The sequence below is a fragment of the Epinephelus moara genome, chromosome 14 (genome assembly GCF_006386435.1).
Source record: "Epinephelus moara isolate mb chromosome 14, YSFRI_EMoa_1.0, whole genome shotgun sequence".
Taxonomy (NCBI): Eukaryota; Metazoa; Chordata; class Actinopteri; order Perciformes; family Serranidae; genus Epinephelus; species Epinephelus moara.
In genome coordinates, this window is record NC_065519.1 from 21,925,527 (window position 1) to 21,949,936 (window position 24,410).

Below are 24,410 nucleotides of genomic sequence, written 5' to 3' on the forward strand. Positions count from 1 at the left end.
AAAACATCACACACAATATGACCATTTGTTTTATCACTTAGTCGTGCCGTGTTATCTTGACTTAGTTTTTCCTGCATGCCTCTACAGAAAACGGCAAACATATTGATTTTTTTACTAAAACTCTACTTTTTAAAACTGACCCGACAATGAAACTTATTTATGCTTTCAGGTTTTTTTTTTTACCAAAATGGTACCGGTCGGCAGCAGTTTGTAACGCCACTGGCAACTATCGTAGTATAAAGAGCGAGAAAGTACTATAGGTTGGATGGATCAAACAAACTCCAGACTTTCAACTTGGAGCCTACTGTTTGTTTCCTGTGTGAAACCAAAATTATAACAATGTAAAGTACTAGTATGTGTAGTGTGCTACAATAGTGACTTATGTCACATACTGTAATGTATGTCACGTAACTATTTACTTATTTACTTGACGTATTTTAAGTCAAGCCATGATGTTTTTTTGTAAACCAAACCACAGTCTTTTGTTATCAAAAGTTACGGAAACAAACCTTAAAATGAATTGTTTTTTTTTTTAAAAACACAATGCATGTAACAAGCTCGAACTAACACACCATCTTTGAATGTCCTAAAGTGACACAGGAGAGTACGTAGCGCGTCAGGTTTTGACAGGTAGGTGCATTGACAAAGTGGCAGTATTTGATGAGTTGGGATGAGAATATGTTTTAGAATTTGTAAATGAAGGTTTTGTATAGTTTTGCTGTTGTTAAATTTGTCCACAATCAATCAACAAATCAATATGTTGCCATTTTCTGTGGAGACATGCGAATCACAAGTTCAGTGAAATGGAGCATGACTAGTAGATCTTCACATGGTCACTTTGTGGGTGAAGTATATCTTTAAACAAGTAATACACTGCTATAAATGTGAGTTTTAAGTCTTTTATTATAAAACCAAAAGAGCCTGTACATTACGCATAGTATAATTGCCATTCTTTCATTTAATACTATTCAATAAGACTTAAAATAACACTCTTATTGATACAGCTCTAAATAAATATCATAAATACATATAAGATTGAGCCAAAGTGGCCCTGCCAATATTTATATTCACAGAATACAGTCCGCAGAGCAGGTCAGGGGAGGCCAGTCAGCTCTTGGTTTGGGTGCGTGCGAGGAACAGGACTGAGCGTGGCGAGTATTTCAAGAAAGTAAATAACACTTTCCACCCTTTCAGTTAGCAAAATCCATGAATGTCCTCCTTTTCTCCTCCTGTAGTGAAGTTATGGAGACAGAGGTGCATCACCAGAGTGAAGTTCAAGACAATACTTTCTGTCTTCCTGATAGAGAGTCCATGTGGACCGAACATCCCGCCACACCTCCTGGGCGGGCCGTGGAGGAACACGAGCAGACAGTGCTTCAAGACTAGCAGAACTCAGCCATGTCACGCCAAGGGAATGGAGACAGTGCCGTTTGCTCGACTGCGGCTTCGAGTGTGGACGCTGGACTCTGTGAGCTCTTCGCCGTGTTCCTCTGACTTCTTGTCTGCGATGGTGGCCAGGAAACGCAGCGTGACTGAGTCCCACTCTTCTGGCAGCAGCAGGAGCAGGAAGCCCAGGCAGATGATGCAGGTGGCTGCCAGACGCACCACACTGAAGATCACCTCATGTTTCAAAACATCTACGGCTACAGCAGGTGAAAGAAAGACAGGAACAAAAGAGGGAGCCGAAGAGCAGGACAAGGAAGGAGGGTGGGGGAGAAACAAAAACAAATTGAGATTAATTACATAAAGTAAGATAAACCACAGGACACTGCGGCTGGAGGGGATGAGTGTGGCAAATGCGGCTTATAATCAGCACAAGCTATCCACTTTATCCTCTGTGTCTTTGCGGTCTGGAGCCCTGGGACGAGTTGCCGTAACCCACTGACCTTCATACAGTCCATCGTGGTTAAAGAAAACTCGTCTGCAGGCATTTAGTGTCGCCTTAGCAACCTGATCCTCCCTCAGCGAGAGAATAGTTGCAGGGTCTGTTGAGGCACATTGATGATTGGGTTTCCAGGACGAGAGAGGCAGACTTGCTGTGTAATCTGTTTGCTACAGTGGCCCTAAGTGCTGACCTCTCAACAAAAACCCACAGTATGTGGGGCCATTTACTCTCACAATCATATTAATTTCCATTATCAAGAAATAATGATCAGTAAATTAGAGGTAATACTTGAGCCACATTAATAAAACCTACCTGCATTGCCCGGCACACTGAGCAGTGTCCCTATTGAGATGAGAATGGGGTACGTCAGCACCACACCAACATGGACCAAGATGTTGAACACTGTGAAAGGCATCAAAGTACAAATTAATTAGAACTGAAACGACAAGTTGATTAATTAATCAGTCCATGGAGAAAAAATTATTTAGCAACAATTTTGATAATCCCTTAGTTCCTTTTTTGGAAAAATACCAAATAGTCACTTGCTTTTTAAATGTGAAAATTTGCTTTTCTGTCTGTCTTCCAAGATTGTAAACTGAAAAGTCAAAACAAGCTATTTAAATATGTCAACTGAGGCTCTGGGAAATTGTCTGGTATTTTTCACTGTTTTCTACAGAGCCCCTAAAGTCCCGAAAGTTGATTGATAATCACTTTTTGTGACTTAAGGGTCTCTATAATTTTTTTGACATTTTACATCCAAAGCCACAGGGTACCTTGTGGAGTTTCTTGACCAGCAGTACTAACATGGAGCCATGTTTTTAGTAGGATACACAGGCATGCAGCTGGTGTGTTTTACATCCTGTTGTTAGTCTGTGGCAGTAAATCACCAAAAATGATGTAGCAACTGCCAGCAAAGGTTGTGAAAAAGAGGACTGCTCGCAAGTTAATATGTGTTTTAATATATAGAAATTATCTTTACAGATATTTTATGAAGGAAAAAAACTAATTTCACATATTTGTTAGGGCCCTGACACACCCAATTGTCAGTCAGCAGTCAGTTAGCAACGGCTGCGTGAGCATCTGCCGCCCTAGTTTTTGCAGTGTGTCCCACATCATTGGGCACTAGCTGGCCCTCATCAGCTTGCTTTCAGCCAGTTCAGCATGTAAAATCAGTGTAAGAGACAGTTCAGTGCACAAGAAGAGAAATGGAAGTGAGGAAAGTAAACAAAAGGCCAAGTCAAGTTGTTGTGAGATTGAAACAAATTTGTTATATCAGGTAAGGTTATGGTTTTAGCCATTGAGCTAGCAGAAAATGTTCTTTTGTTTATGTTATCATTTGTTAATGCACAGTAAATATCATTTGTTTTACAAGATGGAGTTATGTTGTTCATGTGCTAACTGGCTAACTAGTGTCCTGAATATGCATATTCATTGAAATACATGGGTGAAACCATGATCTCCACTCTTCTCTCAGGGATGTGCGTGCACTCTCACCCAGCCACAGTCCTGCCATTCCACACAGGTATCCCCAGGGCAGCGAGGACAGTGAGCCCCAGTGCTCCACCTTGGTGAAGTACAGGATGAGGGGCACACAGGAGATGAAGATGAGATTGAAGAAGCCCATTGTTGAGAGGAAGTGAGCCACTTCTCCAAGGTTAGCACTGCCGAGGAACATCTTGAACAGCACCTGGATGGTGAGGACACAGCTGATAATTTACAGCAGGACTGTACAAGTATTTAAAGTCACGTAACACAAGTTGTTCAAACTGCAATGTGGTCTGACCTTGTAGAGAGCTGATGTGGAGGCCGAACCCACAGCCAGTGCCACACCCACAAAGGAATCACCATGGAAACCATCAGCATAGGCCATCATGACAATACCTGTGATGGCCATGATGGCTGCCACAATCTGTAGGTAGAGATTCAGAGCAATCAGAGGCATTAGAACTCCTCAGAAGTAAGAAAAACGGCTCCTGAGATTATTATTATTATTATCATCATTCATGTTTTCATACAGACCCGAACACCCATGAAACGGTCCTTGAGAACAATCCAGGACAAGAGAAAGACGAAGGCCTTGTGGCAGCAGTAGAGGGCAGAGACATCAGTGGCGGTCAGTTTCTTCAAGGCCATGAGGTACAGGTAGTTGGTCAGTGTCCACAGGATTGAGAAGGGTGCTGTTCTCTTTACAAAAAGCTTGAGCGTCATCCCATCCTCCCCAAAGAGCTTGCTGCACTCCCTGTTTGAAAGAACAAATCACAGAGGAAGTGATATCATCCTGTTTTTTCCCTATTGGCAGTGCATTGTAATCTGTTAGGCTTTTAGCCTTGTTATCAAGAGGCACAAACTTTGAGGATGGAAATATTGGTTGCTTGGTTGCCTTGTTCCCCATAGACAGTCAGCTGGTTAGAAATTTGCTCCAAATGAGTGTAAAGAGCAGAAAGGCCTCTTGGGGGGCACTAGTGGAACTTTTATGGAAAACAGGTACTTGGTTTACTTTTGTATTAGAATGAGAGTAGAACGGAAATTTCCATTCACATCAACATAGCAGGATGGTCAGAGCACAACCACAATATGGGTACTTTTGCCACTGCAACTGTTGTAGTGGGCTAACTTTCATATAAAATTCAGTTTAAACAAACCAACTTGTGGGCAGTGAAGTAATACGTTTTCAAATGAGCGCTTCATTACTTTTGAAATATTACTGTAACTGTTTCTTTTATTGCCATTTATTGTGTGTTTGTTGAAACATGTAAGCTGAAACTGTAGCTGGCTCTGAAGAACGAGTGAGAGCCACTGAGAGGCATTGAGAGACCAAGGGGATGAACAGCGTGCAGATCAGCATTTTTTTCACACCTACCTGGTGAATTAAGTGTTTATTTCGACCAAACCAGAGTTGGTGATTGTTAAAACAGTGGACTAACTAACTAGATGACTAGTTATTTTCATTTTAGTGAGGAAAATAGGTGTAAGAACAGGACAAAAGGGACTTCTCAACTACTGAGTGTGATACACTTTATGGCCCTTCACAATGTGTTGTCACCATTGTGAAGGAAATTTGTTGTGTTACAGCCTTTAGCCTCGGTCAGTAAAGGAAATGGATGATAGTTATGCTTAAGGTAACAGTCGGGTCAGCAGAAGGCCTAAAAAAGGCCTAGAGGTCAGGCTACTTGACCTTTGTTATGAAGGCTCTCCATCTATCGTCTCCCAGTTGTGGCGGAGGGAGTATGGCAGCGCAGATAAGGATGCCCAGGGGCTTCAATGCCATAGCTCCAAAGGTTAAGGGGAAGGGAGATTGCCCTATGCTCAGGGCTTAACAGAGAAGTCTCTTTTTAGATATGTGTATTTTGTTAGACAGTCAAGGTGATTTAGAGCGAGCCAGATGAGTGTGCTTGTTGTTTAAAGTTAGTAACCAATAGAAACTTCACATCGCCATAGATCAGGACAGAATAATCTTATTTAGGAACATGGAATTACTTGCAAGGGAATACTGTTTGAGTTAAATGCAAGGACTGGGCAAGGACACCGTCAGAATCTCTGGACTGCATACACAGTGTTGCACTCTGTATGGTGAGCTGTGATTCCCCTCAATCAAGTCTTCATTAAATACTTTGCGTGATCCATGGAAATCTCCTGAGGTCTTCTTCAGCTATTAAGTCATCAGCTCTGAAATTTCTTCAACAACCATAACTAACAACAACTGCCAGATGACTATCTCTTTATTTTGGTGATGGATCTCACTGATACATCTGTAAATCCTCTGTCTGTCTGCTATGAGTTTTTTACAGAGCAGTAACAGTGGCAAGCACACATAATGCAAAAGCTTACTGTAAAATGTTCTCAGTAATCCAATTTGGCAGATTGTGCATTTGTTAAGTAAGTATACAATCGTCTTTATTTGAATTCAGATAACTTTGTCAGCAGTTTACCTGAATTTCTGTATGGGAGTCTGCTTCTCCCGTGTGGTGACCACAAGTCCGGAGTAGTAGATGGGGAAGAAGAGGATGTTCCAGTTGCTGCTGAACCAGGAGATGAAGAAGGGGCAGGAAAACGACTGGAAGGTCAGCTTAACCACCTGAGTGGTGCCCACCCAGGAGGAGGAGACACACAGCACCAGCAGCAGACCACCCAGCACCTTCAGAGCTGTGTTGGTACATGTCTGATAGGACCGGCTCTCTCCACTGGTCTCGCTGCCCGGTGTCTCTGCATGAGACTCTGAACCATCCTCTCCTGATGGGAGACAACAGGAGAAAAGATAATTACAGAAAATGACTTGCAGCGTCTCTACTTGTGGGCTCTACTTCCTCTTCAAAGGCAAATAAGAACAGAGAGCCCCAGCTATGAAGCTATTTGGCTCTAAAATTGTACTTCTGTTTACACAGTAATATCTTAACAACTACTGGATGGACTGCCATGACATTTTGTACAAACACTCAGGGTCTCCAGAGGATAAATCCCTATGTGGTCCCCCTCATCAGGTTGGTACTAATGGCTTTTAGTTAAACTTTTTGATGGATTACCATAAAATCTGGTAAATATCCATGGAGTCGAGAGGATAAATTTGGGGAATCATCCGGCTTTTTCTGTAGTACCACCTTGAGGTTCATATTTGTTTTGTTTAGTGCCATCATTAGATCAAAATTTCAATTTGTCCAATACTTTGGGTTTTGACCAAATACCTGAACAACTAATGATAACAGCACGAGCTGGACTATCTGTGCATTCCAATACCGTACCACCATACTATTTAGTATGCCAGAAAAAGATTCAGTATGTCCCAATACATAGTATGTCAAATGCAGTGTGCCAAAAATACCAGGATGTTCTACTACATCAGGTCACATTTTGCAGTGTAAAAGCCAGCATCAAGCCCGTATCCAACACATCAACTCAACTGAACCGCAGTCACTGACAGCTCATTGCCAGCTGTCAGAAGCCACAATGACAGATGACAGAGAATTAGATGACCAGTCGATTAGTAATAATAGTAATATCAATGGTTTAAGTGAACAAAATAATTATTAAGATTACCAAAAGCAAAAAAGAAAACAACAATGATAGAGAAATGCATGTACAATTTTGCTGTTGTGAATAAAATATGTAAGATCTCTGGCGAGCTCTGCGAATGGCATTTTGTTTTATCTCCGAGGTAATGGATATAATATATCCATATCCTCATATTATGAGCAAGAGGGTCAAAGTTTAGGGCAATGTTATGATGAAGTAGTACGTTCCTAATGTGTGCACACTGTTTAAGGGCAGCTACAGTATAGCCACTAAAAGCAAAAGGAAAAAGTATGAGACTGGCAATGCAGCCTATGTGTTTTGTGCTAATCAGCAAATGTTAACACGCTAACATGCTAAACTAAGATGGTGAGCATGATAAACAATAACTTGCCTGACAAGCATTTAAGCATTGCCACTGCGACCATGTTAGCATACCTACCTTAGCCTTTAGCTCATAGCCCTACTTGCACTGCTGTGCACAAGCCTTGTTCACAGATCATTTATATTAGCCACACTTTGCATATTCTTAATGCATTGTATCACTGTATATACAGGGTGTAGCTTGTCTCTCTGGCCTGGGTCCAGCACATAAGCATTTATTGATCAATTGCCCTCCGTGGTCACTACCACAGTTTGCATCTCTTGCTGTAAAGGCGCTGATGCACAAGGCAAGGCTTTGTTGAAAATGTGTTGGGTTAGCATTGTGGCTGTGCATGTCATAAATAGCTTTGCCGCCTCATGATGCAGCACGTACTGTACACCCGTTGTAGTCAGGTGTGCACAGAAACCCGACGCCCAGAAAGCAAGAGTAAACCTAACCACATGACATTCCACAAGAAAGTCATGTCAACCTTGGCAGCCACTGTTTGGACTGCTGGTACAGTCTTACTAGGCTATGGAAATGTTGCCTTTGTGATATACTGGAACATGACAACTTTATGGAGTAACTGGGAAAGAGTAAGGTATTATCAGCAGAAAAATTATACATTAAAACTACAGAACTAGGCTATATATAGAAAGAGGGTACTTGTTTTTAATCTTAAGCCAGTGACGCATGGTTGATCTGGCCCAGTGCCTTAATGGACTGCGGGACTGAGTGGACCCTAACTGTGCTGTATAATTTGTGAAGTGCAGTGAGTGTGAGCATTTCCGGAGAGAGAGAGAGAGCTCAGATCCGTTCTTTAACTTTCGACAGCGTGATCAATTTACACCAGGGCAGGAATAAGAGATGACATGTGGATGTTTGCTGCCTGTGCTCTCTTTGCTAGCTCAGCACGTGAAGCTCTGCCATTTCTACCATGGCTGCAGCAAGCACTGGAAGTATTGGAAGTATCTCCCCTCTACAGTCGCAGGGCATCTCAGGGATGCTCATTATTGCATTTGATAATCTTTTGTTTGTTATCAGCAATGAGACCTCAGCAGGAAGTCAAGCAATGGGAGTACAAGCAGTGTCACTGACAGGTCTAATGAAAGTGGATTGTACCTGTGAGGAAATTGTTTTTTTCTTTCATCCAAAAGAAGCCCATAACCCAGTGTGGAGCACAAACTCTTCAACAAAGCAGATTCATTTTTTTCTGTGTTAAGTAATTCAGAGTGCTGAGATGCCACTTTGTACTCTAAAGTGTCTTTTCTGCAGCCACTTCTTTTGTTCAGAGAAGAACTCAACAGTCTAGCCAAACTTACTTTATAAGCTTAATGAATGCATGAGATCATCGCTGGCACCTGGTAAGAGTATTAACGATAAGACACGGCTGTAACTGTCATATCTGAGAAACAATGGTGAATATAAAGTCACAGATTAGAGTCACATCAGTGCAGCGCTGGAGGAAGTAGTCAGATCCTTAACTTAAGAAAAGAACCAACACCACAATGTAAAAAATGGCAAGTAAAAGTCCTGAATTTAATATCCTAATTAAGTAAAAGTATTAACAGCTGAATGTACTTAAAGTATCACAAGTAAAAGTACTCCTGCTACAGAAAATTGGTCCCACTGACTGATACATCATAATATTTTAAACTATAAAAGTCCATTCTCACTGCCTCAACAGTGAGAATGAACAATCTGTTTACACTGATGTATCGATGTTGTAAGCGCTCATGTTTGAGCTTGTTTTGACTATTTTATATAGGCCTACAAAGTTGTATACAGTTGATGCAGTTTAGCAGTCACCAGAATAAAATGTTGGCAATATACGTTTCTGCAAACCACAAGTATTTTACATTTGAAAGTTTCAGACGCATCATATCAGCATTTCTGAAGTGACTTCATTCAGATTACGTGTTGAGCTAAGGAGGAGGTGAAGGTGATGGCGTGAGACCTGGGCAAGATAGCAGCCAAGGTATAATGTTTTCCTAACCCTAACAAATTTGTTTTTAAAACTGAAAAATGAAACGTAAAGAAATGTAAAGTTTCAACATATTTCCTCACATGAAATGTAAAAATCTATCATATAAAAAGTACAAATTTAGGTTTGGTTTGCATAAACCTACAATGCCAACATTTATTCTGGCATCTGGGCTGAGTTTAGTCCAATATTGGGGTTGGGCTGCCTCCAAAGGGTCACAAGATAAATCTAAGGGGCAAATTATTAATATGGGTGGAGGGAGGAAAAAAAAAAGTTACACAAATTTGTATTCATATATTGGACTTTTCTCTAATATATTTTTTTTTTGTGAAATTTTAGAAAATTCTTCCTCTTTGAGTCTCGAAAGGTTATTTAAATAAATCCATGTAAGGCATTTAGAAGGGAAATTTGTATCTATAGCCTTATCTTATGTTAATTTGTTTGTAAAATCTTAATCTAAAAGTAAACAGTAACTGTCTGTCAGATAAATATGTGTGGAGTAAAAGTATAAAATGAAATGTATTTGAGTGGTATCAAGTAGCATAAATTGGAAATACTCAAGTTCAGTACAAGCACCTCAAAACTGTACAAGGTACGGTACTTAAATGTAATGAGTCGCAGCGCCAGTGCAGCACTGGCCTTGAGCCTGTCTAAAAGTTTCCACTCACAGCACCATGTTTGAAGCAAGAGACCATAGAAACCTTTAAACTACAAGTTACAACGAAAACCTTAAGCATCAAGAAAGTGTTAAATTAACGATGACTCGCACCGACAACTGGGCCAGACTCTGTTCTTTTTTCGTTCACTTCATTACAGCCTGCAACCATCACCGCAGAAAACTCTCACATAAAACGGTTCACCTTACAGTATATCCCACCTGGGAGCAGATCTACAGCATTTGGTGAGAGCAAAATGCTCAACAGCGATACTGTTTTCTTTTCTACAGGCTCATCGAGGGATTTGGTCTAATTACATTCTGTCACAGCAAGGATTCTTAATCAACCTAATGAGCCTGGTGGTTGCTAGCTGGAAAAACTGAGATCTGGTATTTCTGCAAAAGAGAAGCAGCTCTTTTATTCCTTTTTTTTCTTCTTTATGTTTCCTTCTCCTGCTCCACGGAGCAAGATGGTTCGTGTTTCAAAGCACCGACAAAACCTAAAGCTTTTAGTGTTGGATACGGGCTCTTCTGTCCTGAGGTAAAAGCCACTACAGGCTGATCTAGTGCCAAGATGCAGTAATATTATAACTCTACTATTCCCCTGCCTCATAAAAGCAGCTCTGCTGGCCAACATTGTATTCTCATAACAGACAGAGTTATTGCTGACTAACATTGATGCTAAAAAGTTGCAAAGGAAACAATAATACCTGACAGACTGTCAGCACAGTACTGCGGTAAATACTTCATTTAAGTAGAAAAACTCCTGTTTGGGGTTAATTTAAGTCAACTCAGAGTAAGTGTACTTGTTTGGCTCTAATTGAAGTGTCGCAGTCTTAAAGTACTTAGACTTATTAACTGAGCACCAGCTGTTAGAAACAATTTGAGCATAATTATGAGCCCACTTTCTTTTATATAAAGATGATTCAGAAAAAGAACAGCATCCTTTTTGTAGTTAAGCATCACATTAAGTATTATAAAATGTCTAAATGTTAAAATATCAACTCTCTACAAACACATAAAAATATCTGCCATTAGTATGAGATGAACGTGAAGTTGAGACAAGCTCAATCCCACATCTTTCAAACAAGAATCTATACTTTTTAAGCTATAAGTGGGCTAAAATGCTAATCAATACTAGACTTAACGCTCCAGACTTAAAAAAAAAAATATAAAAAATTCAAACATGGTTGACTGGCCCACTATGGCTACAAAAAGTTGAAAGTGTCAACATCATGCCATTTCATTACAGAAATCACAGTGCTGCATAGGATCACTCACTGCTGGCACCCATTAACAGAGCTTATCCGCTCTGTGTGACGCAGTGTGCTCCTCAAACCTCACATTTCAATCCATTCTGTGTTTTATCCCCGTCACTGACACTGCATGCCAGTGACGTTGATGGACGGACCCCTGCTGAATTCAATACAAAGCTCACAGTGAGGTCTGCAGCATCAGGCCGGCTCACTACAGGTCAAACAGCATTAAGTGTTTAATCTAAGTCAGGTCTGAAGATGGTTATGATGACAGCGGTATCACTGTAATCTCTGTTACAAAAGTAAAAGGTGGAGGGATTTAGGTAAGGGTCAAAGCTTTTTAGCGATGAGGATGCTGAAGAGAGGTGCTCAGTTAGATGACGACAGGTGAACAGATGTGAAAGCAGCTGACTTGGGGCCCGTTTGGTTTTATTTTACATCAGTGCTGGGCAGCCAAAAACATGCCGCAGCTACAACTACACTTCCTGTCAACACATTAGCCTCTCAACTCTGCCAGCAGGGAACCGAAATGAAACAAATGTGTTCTTTACACCATCCAGAGGTCACAAAGTCCAGGTGGAAACAGTTTGAGCCAGTAGCTGGTCTTTTGATATAAATTTCTGCTATCATGCTTTCAAAGTAAATGTAGCACAGCACTGACTTAAGTTAACTACATCCACATAACACTATTTGTATTACATTTAAATACCTGTACACTTAACACTTCAGAGCATATGATATCTTATGGGAAACAATATGTTGTCAACTGTAAAAGCTGTCAAAAAGTACTTTAAGCAGCCTCCGAGCTAATGTTGATAATAACTCGCTAACTGCTAACATATACACACAAAGTATACAAAGTTTAGTTTAAATAGCGTCCAAGGCCTCTCTGATCCTTTCAGTTTACCTTCAGAGATGGGGCAGGTCAGGACCTGAGTGCTGTACGAGCTGAGAGGAGCCACTCGGGCTGAGTGCTTCTTCATCCTCCACTGGGGGCACAACACACTGTCCTTCCCTGGGAGGTGTGTGTATGTATATGTGTGTGAGTGTGTAAGTGTGCCCGGGCTGCTGCTGCTGCACGCTCAGCAGCTCCTCCTGTTAGCTCCGTGCATCCTCAGACTCCTGACTCCTCCGCTTCTTCTTCACGCTCTTGATTGCCCCCCTCCTCCCGGATCTCTGTCAAACTCTTCTGTCGTCTCCCCTGCACTCCAGTCCTGACTCTCCGTTCCTCTCCAGCCCGGCGCTCTCACTGTTACTGGTGCTCTCTCGTTCTCTCTGTCTCTCTCTGTCTGTCTGGATAGTGACACAGCTCAGTGGAGATAGCTCAGTGGAAGTGCACTGAAGTGGAGACTCTACTGTTGCACTGTCATGCCGTGATCCAGCGCTGCCACTGTCTCCAAGGGAGACTGAGCTTCAAGTGTGTGTGGCATGGCGCAATCACTCCCCTCATCTCTTTCTATCCTCCCCCTCGTCTTTTCTCTCCATCTCACTCGCTTTTTCCCCTCCTCTTCTGTTGCTCCACAAATCAGCAGCTTTGTTTGGAAGGTAACCAAGCAGCCCAGGCTAATTATGCTGCGTTAGCTGCTGCCCCCTCCTTTCCTCCCTCCCGTCCCCTCTCTACCTGACCTGGCTCTCACTCCTTCCATCCCTGTCTCTCTCTATATACTCTTGTCCCCCATCTTTCAATGACTCTCTCTCTTCTTGGCACATCTCCTGCTCTTCACTGCTCCTTGAGAGTCAGGTTATAAGTAGAGCTCACTCCTGTTGCTTTTACCACTGCATCAGTAACTATCATAAGACATGACTGTCCCATACATGTAAAATCTGTCATCCACTGGAGTAATCCTCCTGCTCTTTAGTATTTAGAGGAGCGATAAGGGGGTGTCTGCCCACATGGTACTCACACCACTATTACACATCTACACATCACTACTATGACATGCTACCCACATGATATTTACATCTTCCAAAGACGGTATCAAGCAGACGGCAAACTCAAATTTACTCTTAAACAAATACTACTTGTGTTTGCAACTTTAAATCAAGAATATAGGTCCCACAGATCTTAGTCTCTCTAGTTATCTGTTACTGGCATTATGATTGCCTCTCCTCAGAAACAGAATCACTTTCATTGGCTAAGTATGTGTACACATACAAGGAATTGCATTGCTCTCAATGTACTAACACATAAATAGACATAACAGCTAGAAACAAGGCCATCAAAGCTGGGCGAATAAAGATATTATATAAACAGGACTATTATGTGAAAGAAAATGTGTTTATATACATATTATTTAAGTATACATAAATACCAATTTTGTCTATATACAATTGTGGGTGAGTAGATATATACATGGACTGGATGATTATGTACAGTACGTGCATGTGTTCATGTTCATATAATGTAATACAGCATGCAGGATTTAAAGTGACATTGACTTATGATTTGTGCAGTAAAAATATGATCTATATTTGTTTATAATGGGAGCAATGGATGTTTGATGTTACAGGCTTATTGCTAGTGTATGGAAGATTTAACTGTTTATCATAGTAACTACAATAAACAGGTAGATGCTATCTCTGTTAGTCAGTCCTCCCAGTCTGATCATATTTCTCTTCTCCACTGGACATATCAGCACTTTCTGCACCTGCGTGTTTGCCTTCTCCACAGCAGCAGAAAGCAGCATTTACTCAAATACTGCTCTTAAGTTAAATTTGAGATGACCTGTTTTCGCTCTGTAAGACTTTACAGCGTTACTCTACTACGTTTTAGAGGAAAATGTTGTACTACAGTGTTTCTCTCACCAAATCTGATGGCAGGGAGTAAAAAGACTGGTCATGCAGAAGCTCCACCGCGCTTGAAATATATATGATGTATTTCTAGGGCTTAAAACTAACCAACAGCACTTGGCAACTTTTTCTCTTTCTTTAACGAGTGTGTTGGTGGGAGCCTGCGGCCTTAGAAATTCATTGCCAAGGACTGCTTCTGTGTAATTGTGGAGCATTTGATAGGAATAAAGAACCTGAACTTGAATAGTAGTTAGACTGAGTAGCATCTGGATCACCCACATTAGAGTACTGCTCACTATGAAATGGCACTTTGACATGTAATGTTGCTTGTGGACAGTGAACTGACACTGGTGGAGACAAGCTGAACTCACTGAGGTTCAGGTAGGCCTGCAGTGTTAATATATTTCCCCAGACATTCTGCTTTATGAGGGAGCTCTTTAAGAATCTGAGCAGTGACCAGTGTCCTGCTGGGAGAACTAATCCCCTCTTAATAAACACACATGACACATAATCCTAGTCAAATCAACAATACTAAAAAATAGTTTGTTGTGGTGGTTGAACAGCAAACAGTGTTGGGATGAGCGTATCGGCAAAGTAATCGTGAGAAGTGGCACGTCTTGTTGGAGGCATTGTACCCCTGCATTAGTATGACTGGGTGTTACCGGTTAGCTGATAGCCACACAGTCGTGATTGAGCCAATGATTGTGAAGCATGAAGAAAACAACTGATGCAACTCAGCTAATGCAGGCGCAACTTCGGTGCTCTGCCCGGACAAATGCCGTGCTCCATCACTTAAACCCATGTGTAAGCACTTTTGACTGGTGCTTCTTCACTTTTATTTGAGTAAAAATGTCAGCGCAGGACGTTTACTGTTAAAAGAGTGTTTTTGACATTAAATATTTACAGTGTGATGATATTACGCTAATAAAAAATTGCATTACTGTTGCACAGTAGAGGGAAACCCTCGCATCAGCAGAAGGTGTAGAGGGTCAGTCTGGACCGTGTGAGTCACCCTCGGGACTGTGGTCAGGAGTTTCCATCTCAAGGAAAGCCCTCCGGCCATTCTATCTCCAGCTGTGGTTTCTCTGCCTGAAGATTTAATGGACCTAAATATTGCTTGGGCCTTTACATCAACAACATATCATTGTCTAGTGTATGCAGTCAGACACATGAGGCCATGCAGTCTGAAACATGATCTTAATATAGCTGATGCTATGCTTACCCTCTCACAAGTAAAATCTATACTAGCCAGGCCACGAACAGTCGCACTATGACCTGAGATAGAGAAAACCCTCAAAGTAAACATGTAATATAGTGACTGCAGTGTCTATGTTGGTTTGTTAAGAACACTAAATGAGTGTTATATTTTACAGTCATGTTTGCTCATTACATCAGTATCACTCCAAGCCCCTCCCGTCCTGCCGCTCTCTCTCCACTGCTCATCAGCCAAATTTCTGGCACTTTCATAGAGAGCATAGCAGATCAGAGCACTTCTCTGTGCATTCCTCAGGCTCTGAGAGACAGCACAGTTATTATGTGGCTGTTTGTGACAATACAAAAAAAAATACAGGACCACATTCCAGTAACACCCTGGTAATATATTTGTTTGAACGCAGAATTCAATATTGAGGAGGCGCTTTGAAAACAGGCGACACTGTTTTCATTCTTAGGAAAATGCCACAGTGCAAGCACACTTATTTCCCATGGCCAGTGAGTGTGACAGAATGAGCACAACACTAATGCATTAAATGATGTCGTGAGAATGAGGCTTGATTAAAATGTTGGCTGAAACGAATGTTTTGATCAGGTGTAAGCAGGGGATGAGCTGGGGGGGTATGGATCCCCTGAGACAAGGAGGGTTAAACTTAAAAATAGCCCTGCTGATGAGTGGAGCCAACAGCTAGACAGGGAGGGGACAGAAAAACCACCCAGTCAGCAGAGCCCAGGATGCTAATCGCTATCAGATTAAGAGAAACACTAGAATTCAACAGCGCTACAAACTACTGACCATGAACTTGAATTAATATCTCTCTTAAACAGTTTTAACAGTAACCAAACATCATGACCCATAAACAGAAAACTGATATCACTGATACTGTTGCATCACAGATCAAAGCACAAAATACTACATCCTCTCTCTTTACCTCCATAGCAACAGTGGGCCTCATGTGTACTGACGCACTTGCCCAATTCATGCTCTTTTGTCATTTAGATTAACCGATGTTCCTCAGTTTATGATGAGCGCTCCTTTGTCTTTAGCCCCTCTCTTTTCCCCATCATATCTCAGTGACGACCAGGAGCGAAGGAGGAGGATGAGAGACGAGAGACAGATGCATGAATGTTATCTGCAGTTTATTCTAGCTGTAGTGGAGACTGGACAGACCATGAATCAAGTCCTGACTGTTAGTTTGCTCTCACTGGACCTCCTATCATCAACTCAACTCAGAGTAGCTGTAACATTAAAAGATGAGGACACCTAGTGGTGAATGTGATGGGTTGCGTTACAGGTGCGTAGGCAGGGACATGAGGACAGATGTTCCTCAATGAGACTATTCGCTCACACCATGCTTCAGTCAAATCAGCCGGGTGTCACTTAGTGTTAGTGGTCTCTTAATATGCATATAGTTTGATGTGGTGAGGTTTTAATACATCAGCTGCTGAACTTTTAACTACCACCAGTGGAAGTGAATGGAATGTTTTTTGTGGCTCTTAAAAATACTGACAATTTGTGTATCAGTTCACAATGAAACTGTGGAATGGGTTACCCCCTTACAAATATTTAGGTACCTTTTTTGATGAACATCTTAAATTTGATGTAAACACTGCAGATATTTTGAAGGGAGGGCAACAGAGAATTTACCTTCTCCATAAACAAAATTCCTTTCCTGTCAGTCCCGTCATCCTCTGCTGTTTTTATCAGTCTTTTATTGAGAGCATCCTGTGTTCTTTATTTATTGGCTAGTTTCACAGCCTCACATTGTGAGACAGAGATAGTCCAAATAGCATTGTTGAAATCTGCTCTAAGATTAATGGAGTGACACATGACTATGTACAGTACGAACAAATCCTTCAGAAAGCCACAACTACCATAACTTTTGCTGGACATGCTCTTGCAGGCAAATTGTCTCTGTTGCCATCAGGGCGTTGTCTGCTTTATCGGTAACTGTTTTTTTTTAATCTATTTTATTAATAATCAGTCTATTATTTTTTTGTTATTTATAGCTTCCTTTGTTCCACTGAACTTCTTGACATATTTTTTTATTTCTGTTTTTATTTAATTACTCATCTATATATGTGTCTACATGTTACTGTATGTGACAGTATGTGTGCAAGGTAAACTGTTTAAACAAATTGCCCCAGGTGGGATAAATAAAGTTGTCTGAATCTGAAGAGTTGGAATGGAGAAAATTCTTGATTAACTGAAGTATAAGAGCTCCAAATTTAAAAATAGCAAAACTATATTAAAACATCTATTAACATATTCTCACACAACTAGTGCAGCATAATCCAAGTCTCATTTATCCGATTGGATGCTCAGTATACTTCCCAAACAGACATCCCTTTCCAACAGGGACCTGAACTGGAAGTAAAACTTATCTACACTCTCATCACAGCCACAGTCTATTGACAAAAGCTGTGATTTTACCTCAGTGAATATGGGAGCTGCTGCTGCCCTGATTGATTATTTGGTTTGTGCTGTTGTGTGACTTTGCTGTATCTAAACTAACCCTGTAAAACACCGAAGTCACACAACAACTCAATCACATTTTCTCCATTTTTGGATTCTTCATTCAACATGGAGGCATGCGGGAAAGTCAACTTAATGAATCATTGAAATACAAATGATCATTTGGGGAGTGAAGTATTCTTTTATATCACTAAAACATGCAGTGAAGTCTCTTTCAATCAGTGTTTGTTAATTCACAGACATCACTGTAGACCATTTATTCATAGGTCCTATTTCTTCTAGAAACACCTAATAAAATCTGTTCACAGTGAGGTGTGTGCAGTGGCAGGAATATTATTGGAAAGCACATGGCTGGATTAGTCTGTTAGGGGTCCCCAGGGCACAAACACCATCCATTCCAAGTAATGGATGCAATATTTGTCCATATAGGTGTTACAGAACTGCTGACCTGTACTCAGGCCACTGAGCTATTGGTCATATGGTCTAGTAGCCTACTTTATGTCAAAATATTTTGGCTGGCCCCAGTAATTTGCTGTTGGGCCCCTATTATGTATTTGTGCATGTACACAGTCACCTCCAAGTTACCATTAAGTACACAGCAGACTACACTGTAAAGGGCAGCCTCATTATTTGCCCCAATACCAACCAGTACTCTCCACATGATAAGGTAATAATGCAGGACCTGTCTTTGTTTATACTGTACAAACTTTTCAACAAATCTGCAATTAGTCAGCTTAATTTGGGGCTTGTGGGGGCCCCAGTGCAGTTGCCCACGTTGTTATTGAGTTATTCAAATGTCACTTTTTATTCAATTATTCAATTACCTCTGTTGATTTGGGGTAGCATCAGAAATCTCACACACATCTCAAAGCAGCTGCAAAAACATTATCTGAATGGCTAGATCCCAGTGGAGTGGAGTGGTTATATATGTTTTTCACTGCTTTGGGTGAAGTAACCTCTCAACATAGCCTAACAGCAAAAATTACAAGGTATGCAGTACATTAAATGCATTTTTTTTAATCTAAGGATCATTTTGTTTTTTGCAGACACAATGACCTGTGATTCAAAGTAGCCTACATTGATCTATTTATGCTGATTTTAGTAATTAGACTAAGCACTGACATTTTGATTTTTTAAGGTCACTTTTTATTGTTGTTGTTGTTCAATTTATAGACCACAAGAGGGCAGTGTTAGGCTGCTGACAAGACTGTTTGTGTACTCAGCATCAGGGAAAAGCCATGACAAACCTTTCACGTATTGTGCCTTTCTATTATGTAATATTACATTTGGATTACAGAAAATTGCTCACAGAAAAAGAAAACTCTCAACTATGAAGTGGATTGCTGGGTCCAGCTAAAAATATGAAGTCCTGACATACAGTACTCCAACATATGAACGATTGCACTGTATCATGAGTACAGGTCAGCAGTTCCGTAACTCCTGTGGAGAAACATTGCACCCATTACTTGGGTTTTTGCTCATTCCCAGGAGCATGTGAAACTAACAGCACTCCAGGAGTCGTTCAGGCAAAGCTCATATCCCATTCGACGCTAGGCTAGTTATAAATAGCACTGAGTGAGCAGGCATGGGAATGGGACGGTCCAAAATAAGTGCATGCACATACAGAATGTTTAAGGCAATGTTTGAGGAAGACAGTGAATTCACCTGCTGTTAACACATGGATATAAATAGTTTAAAAATTGCAAAGGTGAATTAATGGATCCAAAAGCATGGCTATTTTTCTTTCTGTATCTCTTCGGACTTTCTCTGCAGAATGAAGTGCACACAACAGCACGCCCCATTGTGATAAATGTCTGCTTTTCACACCCCTCCATCAAATTTTTTCCTCTGAGTGCCTGTGTGATGCCGTCTAGCTGTGATGCCGGCTGTGAACAACACAGGCACAGTGCTGAGCTGCAGTGCCACTACAAGTACCTGTCATTTCTCCTGCACCTTACCTATTTACCCAGCGGGGTGCGTGCCAGCACTACAGGCTTGCTCTTTTCTAAATTACCTACTCAAAGCAAGATACACAGCAAATTATTGTAATAGTTTTCCAGGAGACGCTGAGGAAGCATTTACTGCACACACTATTGTTGTTTGCTCCAACAGGAGTTAAGTGGGTGTTGTAGGAATATGCTGTCTTTTCTTTTTCTGATTTAAAGTCAATTTTATGTTAACTTCTCTCTTGAGTAAATGTTGGTTGTCGTGATATCATGTGCATACAGTGGCACCATAAGAAATACCACACTTTGCTTGTTTAGACTTGTTCATAATGACGTTTACCTTCTTGCTTTCATATCTTTCATATCACAGCCCATATGGCATTGTATCACGACCGTACTGCCTGTCACCAAATGTAGTCCACAATCCCCCTCAGAGGCATTTTCTAATTCAACGCAGATGGCAAGTGGCAATAATAAACTGGCACAAGAATCTTACTAAATATATCATTACCCCATAGGCTCTGCAGGATGAGCCCACTGTTCTGTTTACGTGCTCCTTTGTCTTACCCCTCATGGAAAACGACACTCAGCACATTGAGGGACGTGTGATTCTCGACTTGAGGTTTACAAATGAGTAAACAAAGCAAACAAATGTGACGCTTTCAGGCAGCAAGCAGCATCAAACAAAAGTGACTTTTCACATCCTTGTTTCTAAGAACGATGAAAAGAATTTCAGAGGAAGACGGGGGTGCACATAACCAGTCTACTTCGCAGTGACAGCACCAGCAACAGCATGTTTAAGAGCTGTGCAAGCAGGAAAAATGGTGACCAGTATGCTGCCCTGAGGAATATCTTCTGTCGACTCCGGCATGCATAAAAATCAGTTGATGGATAGACGGAGAAACACGGGGCTACAGATGGCATATTTCATCAGAGAAATGGGGAACGTCTCTCAAATCAAATAACCTCTCCGCCCGCAAATACACTGGCTTTTATAGGCCTCAGTGTGGATGCTATTACAATGCACACCTGCTCCTGATACCTGAAATTACACAAGATGACACCTTATCTTTCATCTTTGTCTGCTTCAATATACAGGAGGCTATGAGATGGGACAAATGGAGGCCTATATTCCAGATTTTTTCCATAGGGGGGCCAGAAGGGGCCACTGAAATCTTGGGGTGGCACACCAAAACATAAAGCCATAACTGAATACAAGAATTTGATCATGCTGTTTCTGTAGCCTATAAACAGCTGCGTATATTGTCTTGTTGAAACCTATGTCTATATGAAAGTTTAGTATTCAGTTTCTTATTTTACAGTCAATATAAGTACGTATCTGATACGCAGACTAATACTGGCAAAGTTAACATTTTGAGTTCCACAGCAATTCTGTTTTAATTTGTCATGTGTCTGTATACACATGTTAGGTGATTCATTGTTCTTTAAATAGGCTGGTTGTCCTTTTCCTTTCATTTTAAGGAGTATGTTGATTGTAAGGGACAAAACATTTAGGGAACAAGCCTTCACCAGTTTAGGTTAGACTAGTGGATGCCCACGGAACCCATTTTCAGTCAGACATCTTAAGGTGAGAACTCAAGGGACCCCTTTGCAAATGGTAATGTCAGGTGTTCCCTTGCCAAAATTTAGCCTAAGTTTGTAACATTATTTACCCCCTGACCGACAAGCAATGCCAACAAGGTTAGTGCCAATGGATACCTTAGGCTATCTAGTTTCACAAGATACCACTACCTTTGGGCTAGTTTAATAAATGAGCGCCCCACAGCCTCCTAAAGGCAGCAATGTTGACCTCAAACTATTTTCCTTGGGGGCGCCATTGCCTATATACTAGGAACAAAAGCTGCAACTAAGGATTATCTTCATTATCAGTTAATGCACCGTTTATTTAGTTTTGTGTTCAGTTCACAAGTCTTGTTTTGTTGGACCAACAGTCCAAATCACCAAAAAGTATTCAGTTTGCCATCATATACTGATAACAAATGCACATGCACTAAATCAGGGGTAGACAACCTGCCGCTCTATGGCCCTTCTTCAGTAACTTCCTGTGGCTTTGACAAAAACAAACAACAAAAAAACATCCAAATAATTTTAATAATCATTTTAAATTTCATGAATCATTGTTGTAGGCCAAAAGAAATTCTGCACCTACGAACCATTTTTTTTTTAAAAATCGTCAACTACAGTGTGCATCATACATCTATGGCCTGACGCCTTTTTCCTCCAGATTTTGCCAAACCTCGATTGCAGTGCCTAGTCTTGAGTCTCCCTAGCTAGGCAGCTAGGCTAGCTATGGATTCCATATCTAAAAAAGTTTCAGTCTCAGAGGAAAACATAGAATTGAATAGTCTGTGAACAGCTTCATTTGCTTTCTCTGCGATCTCTACAAGGTTAAAATTCCAAATAACCATAAATAGCCAACTGTGAAGAAGCCACCTTGTGATATTTATACAAATATGTTTTGCAGCTCCAGAGGGATTTTTTGGGGGGTCAAAAATGACTCTTTTTAGTAAAGGTTGCCGACCCCTGTGGTTAATATTCTGGGAGATGTGTCCCCTGTGTCCCCCTGAGAACTACACCTATGTATGATATTAGCCCATGATGATAGCATATGTTGACATTCACATAGTGGATCTTGTCGTTCACGTATCAATACACTGAGCAAATATTTGGGTCATTTAAACTTTTAAAACTAATCATTGAATCCCAATGAATTCGGGCTTCTAAAGTCTGTTGCATAAGTGTACACATACAAAACAACATTAGAAGTCTTAATTAGCTTAATTATCATTTTCAGTACCACAGCCAATAATCTTGTATTAGTTATGCATTATTGTCATTGTTTCAGAAGCCCTTGAACTGTTAAAGTTGTTCAATCTGTTTTCAATTTAAAGTTTTGGGTGCCTCATTAAGGTGTTCCTCTGATGGATTAATCTGGACCAGCAGATATATTCTCAAATGAAAGTGTGTGATTGCATTCGTGGTTAATCTACTGCAACTGACACCCCTGATAAACAGGAGGCAGCTAATGAGAGACAGGCTCATTTCCCTCTCCTCAGCCTCTATCTAAAAAACCACTGAGGTGCTCTCTGCTCATCCACATGAGCCTCAGCTGAAACTGATCGAATGAGGCCCTATCTGCGTACTCACTTTCCCTTTCAGACTTGAAACAAGTTTGTCAGAGTGATGTGTCACAGAGTATACCAGGGTTCAGCAGTTGATCTGAGCAGGAACGTCATAACATTGGGAGTATCTCTCTCTTCCAGACGTGTATCTCTAAGTCATGAATTTGTAGTGAGGCTTTTACGTAACAGCCAGAGGGAGATGTTAGAGAGCTTACGTGACAAGTCCAATCCAGCATCTGAAACTCAAGAAGCTCACAGATAGATGACCACTTACATTTTTGGGGATGTATTTAAGAAATGCACCAATTCATCCCTACCTTAAAACATGTTGACGCAGTACAATGAATAGGCCAATAAAGCAAGGTGAGAACTTGTGACTTCAATGCAAACCTTGTGAAATCCTGCTCCATAGCCCTGCTTCATTACCATAAAGCCATTTGTAAAACCACTGATTAGCTGTGCGCAGAGCATTGCAATGTTTGTTCTCTTCCCCTTGTTATAATCCCACTGGCACCGGCAATACTTCAACAGAACTGGGGGGCAAGATTTTACAGATCATCCCTGAACAAAGTGCACCATCAGCTCCCTTCTCCAATCCCAGCCATTGTCTTTGCGTCAGCAAAACCCAGAGCACTGCTCTACCAATCAAAGCCACGTTGACAAATGGAAATTATAGAGAAGCTTAAAGTATTGAGGAGCTGCAATATCTCAAGCACGTCAGGGCGATATTCACATGCATCACAGGAAGAGCTGCTGTGTTTGTCATCTGGGAAATTGATTGTTTAAATTAAACAATTGGAATTCAATATGTCATGTAAGACATTGTTTGCTGAGTTCGCCAACATGAGTGTTTGACGTGGACAACATGAGGCTACAGTTTAAACAATTGACTCTGAAATTGAAATGCCAGTGTAATTTGTGCATGACACTTTGCACAGCCTGATAGTGTTTGATTTGTTTTGTATCTCTCTCTCTCTCCCTGATGTTGTGCCTCAGAGATGGATGGACCAGCCTCCAGCTCATAGTGGCAGTGACTGACATCAAGCTGCTCCCTAATAGCCGTAATTAAATCCCAATTAGCTGAGTATGCAATAGTGGATTTTGTAATAACCTAATTAAAATGAAAACTGATTTGCAAGATAAAAGGATGCGTGCGTAGGTTCTTCCTCCACACACCTCTTGCACACACTGCATTTTTGTTTCCTGTGATAGTTTCAGTTCCCTTGATATTTATTTCTAACAAAACATCCTCATAAAATTGTGGTTTCTTTAATTCACACGAGCTCACACCTGGCAAAGAAAGGCGTGATATTGTCGCATGCACTGACGATGCCATCAGCATACTTTGTTTTCTTTGCACTCACTTCTGTGACTGGAGTATCCGGGGTTGTAGCCGTAGTAGCCGGTGATCCTCAGGATCCGGTCCTCTATGTCGTGCAGCCCGTTGGGTGTCACTTTGGAGCTGCCGTCCATGAAGACGGCGCAGCTGCCACCGGTCGGCGTCGCCTTGCCCGGCAAGTGCGTGTTCATCAGGGGCTCCAGCCGGATGCAAGGCTGGTCCCCAATCTCCAAAACACTCTCAGTGCGTATCATTGTAGGTCCGAGCGGACAGAGATCAGAAGAGAGCCCTGCTCACCATGCGAGAGACCCTGCGGGGCTGCATCAACAATTAGCAACAAGAGGAGCACATCCAAA

At 41.2% G+C, this 24,410-nt stretch overlaps 1 protein-coding gene across 2 annotated transcripts; it reads right to left on the minus strand.

The window, feature by feature from the left end:
- Positions 1-925: 925 nt before the first annotated feature.
- Positions 926-24,410, minus strand: slc35f4 (solute carrier family 35 member F4). 2 transcript variants are annotated; one of them, XM_050061849.1, is made up of 7 exons: positions 24,080-24,410; positions 5,815-6,115; positions 3,905-4,124; positions 3,669-3,794; positions 3,380-3,572; positions 2,198-2,287; positions 926-1,643 (listed from the first exon to the last, which is right to left on the minus strand). In XM_050061849.1, exons 1-7 carry the CDS (start codon positions 24,306-24,308, stop codon positions 1,402-1,404), a joined length of 1,401 nt encoding a protein of 466 aa, XP_049917806.1. In that variant the 5' UTR covers positions 24,309-24,410; the 3' UTR covers positions 926-1,401. The 2 variants fall into 2 exon arrangements, with proteins under 2 accessions (XP_049917806.1, XP_049917807.1); XM_050061850.1 differs by lacking the exon at positions 24,080-24,410 and adding an exon at positions 12,056-12,567.

Excerpts from the sequence above, each read along its gene's own strand:
- slc35f4 (XM_050061849.1), bottom strand. The coding sequence starts at position 24,308 with ATGATACGCACTGAGAGTGTTTTGGAGATTGGGGACCAGCCTTGCATC. Across the intron at positions 6,116-24,079 it reads CGGATACTCCAGTCACAGAA|GAGAGGATGGTTCAGAGTCT; the intron begins GTGAGTGCAAAG and ends GTCTCCCATCAG. Across the intron at positions 3,573-3,668 it reads CCACATCAGCTCTCTACAAG|GTGCTGTTCAAGATGTTCCT; the intron begins GTCAGACCACAT and ends CTCACCATCCAG.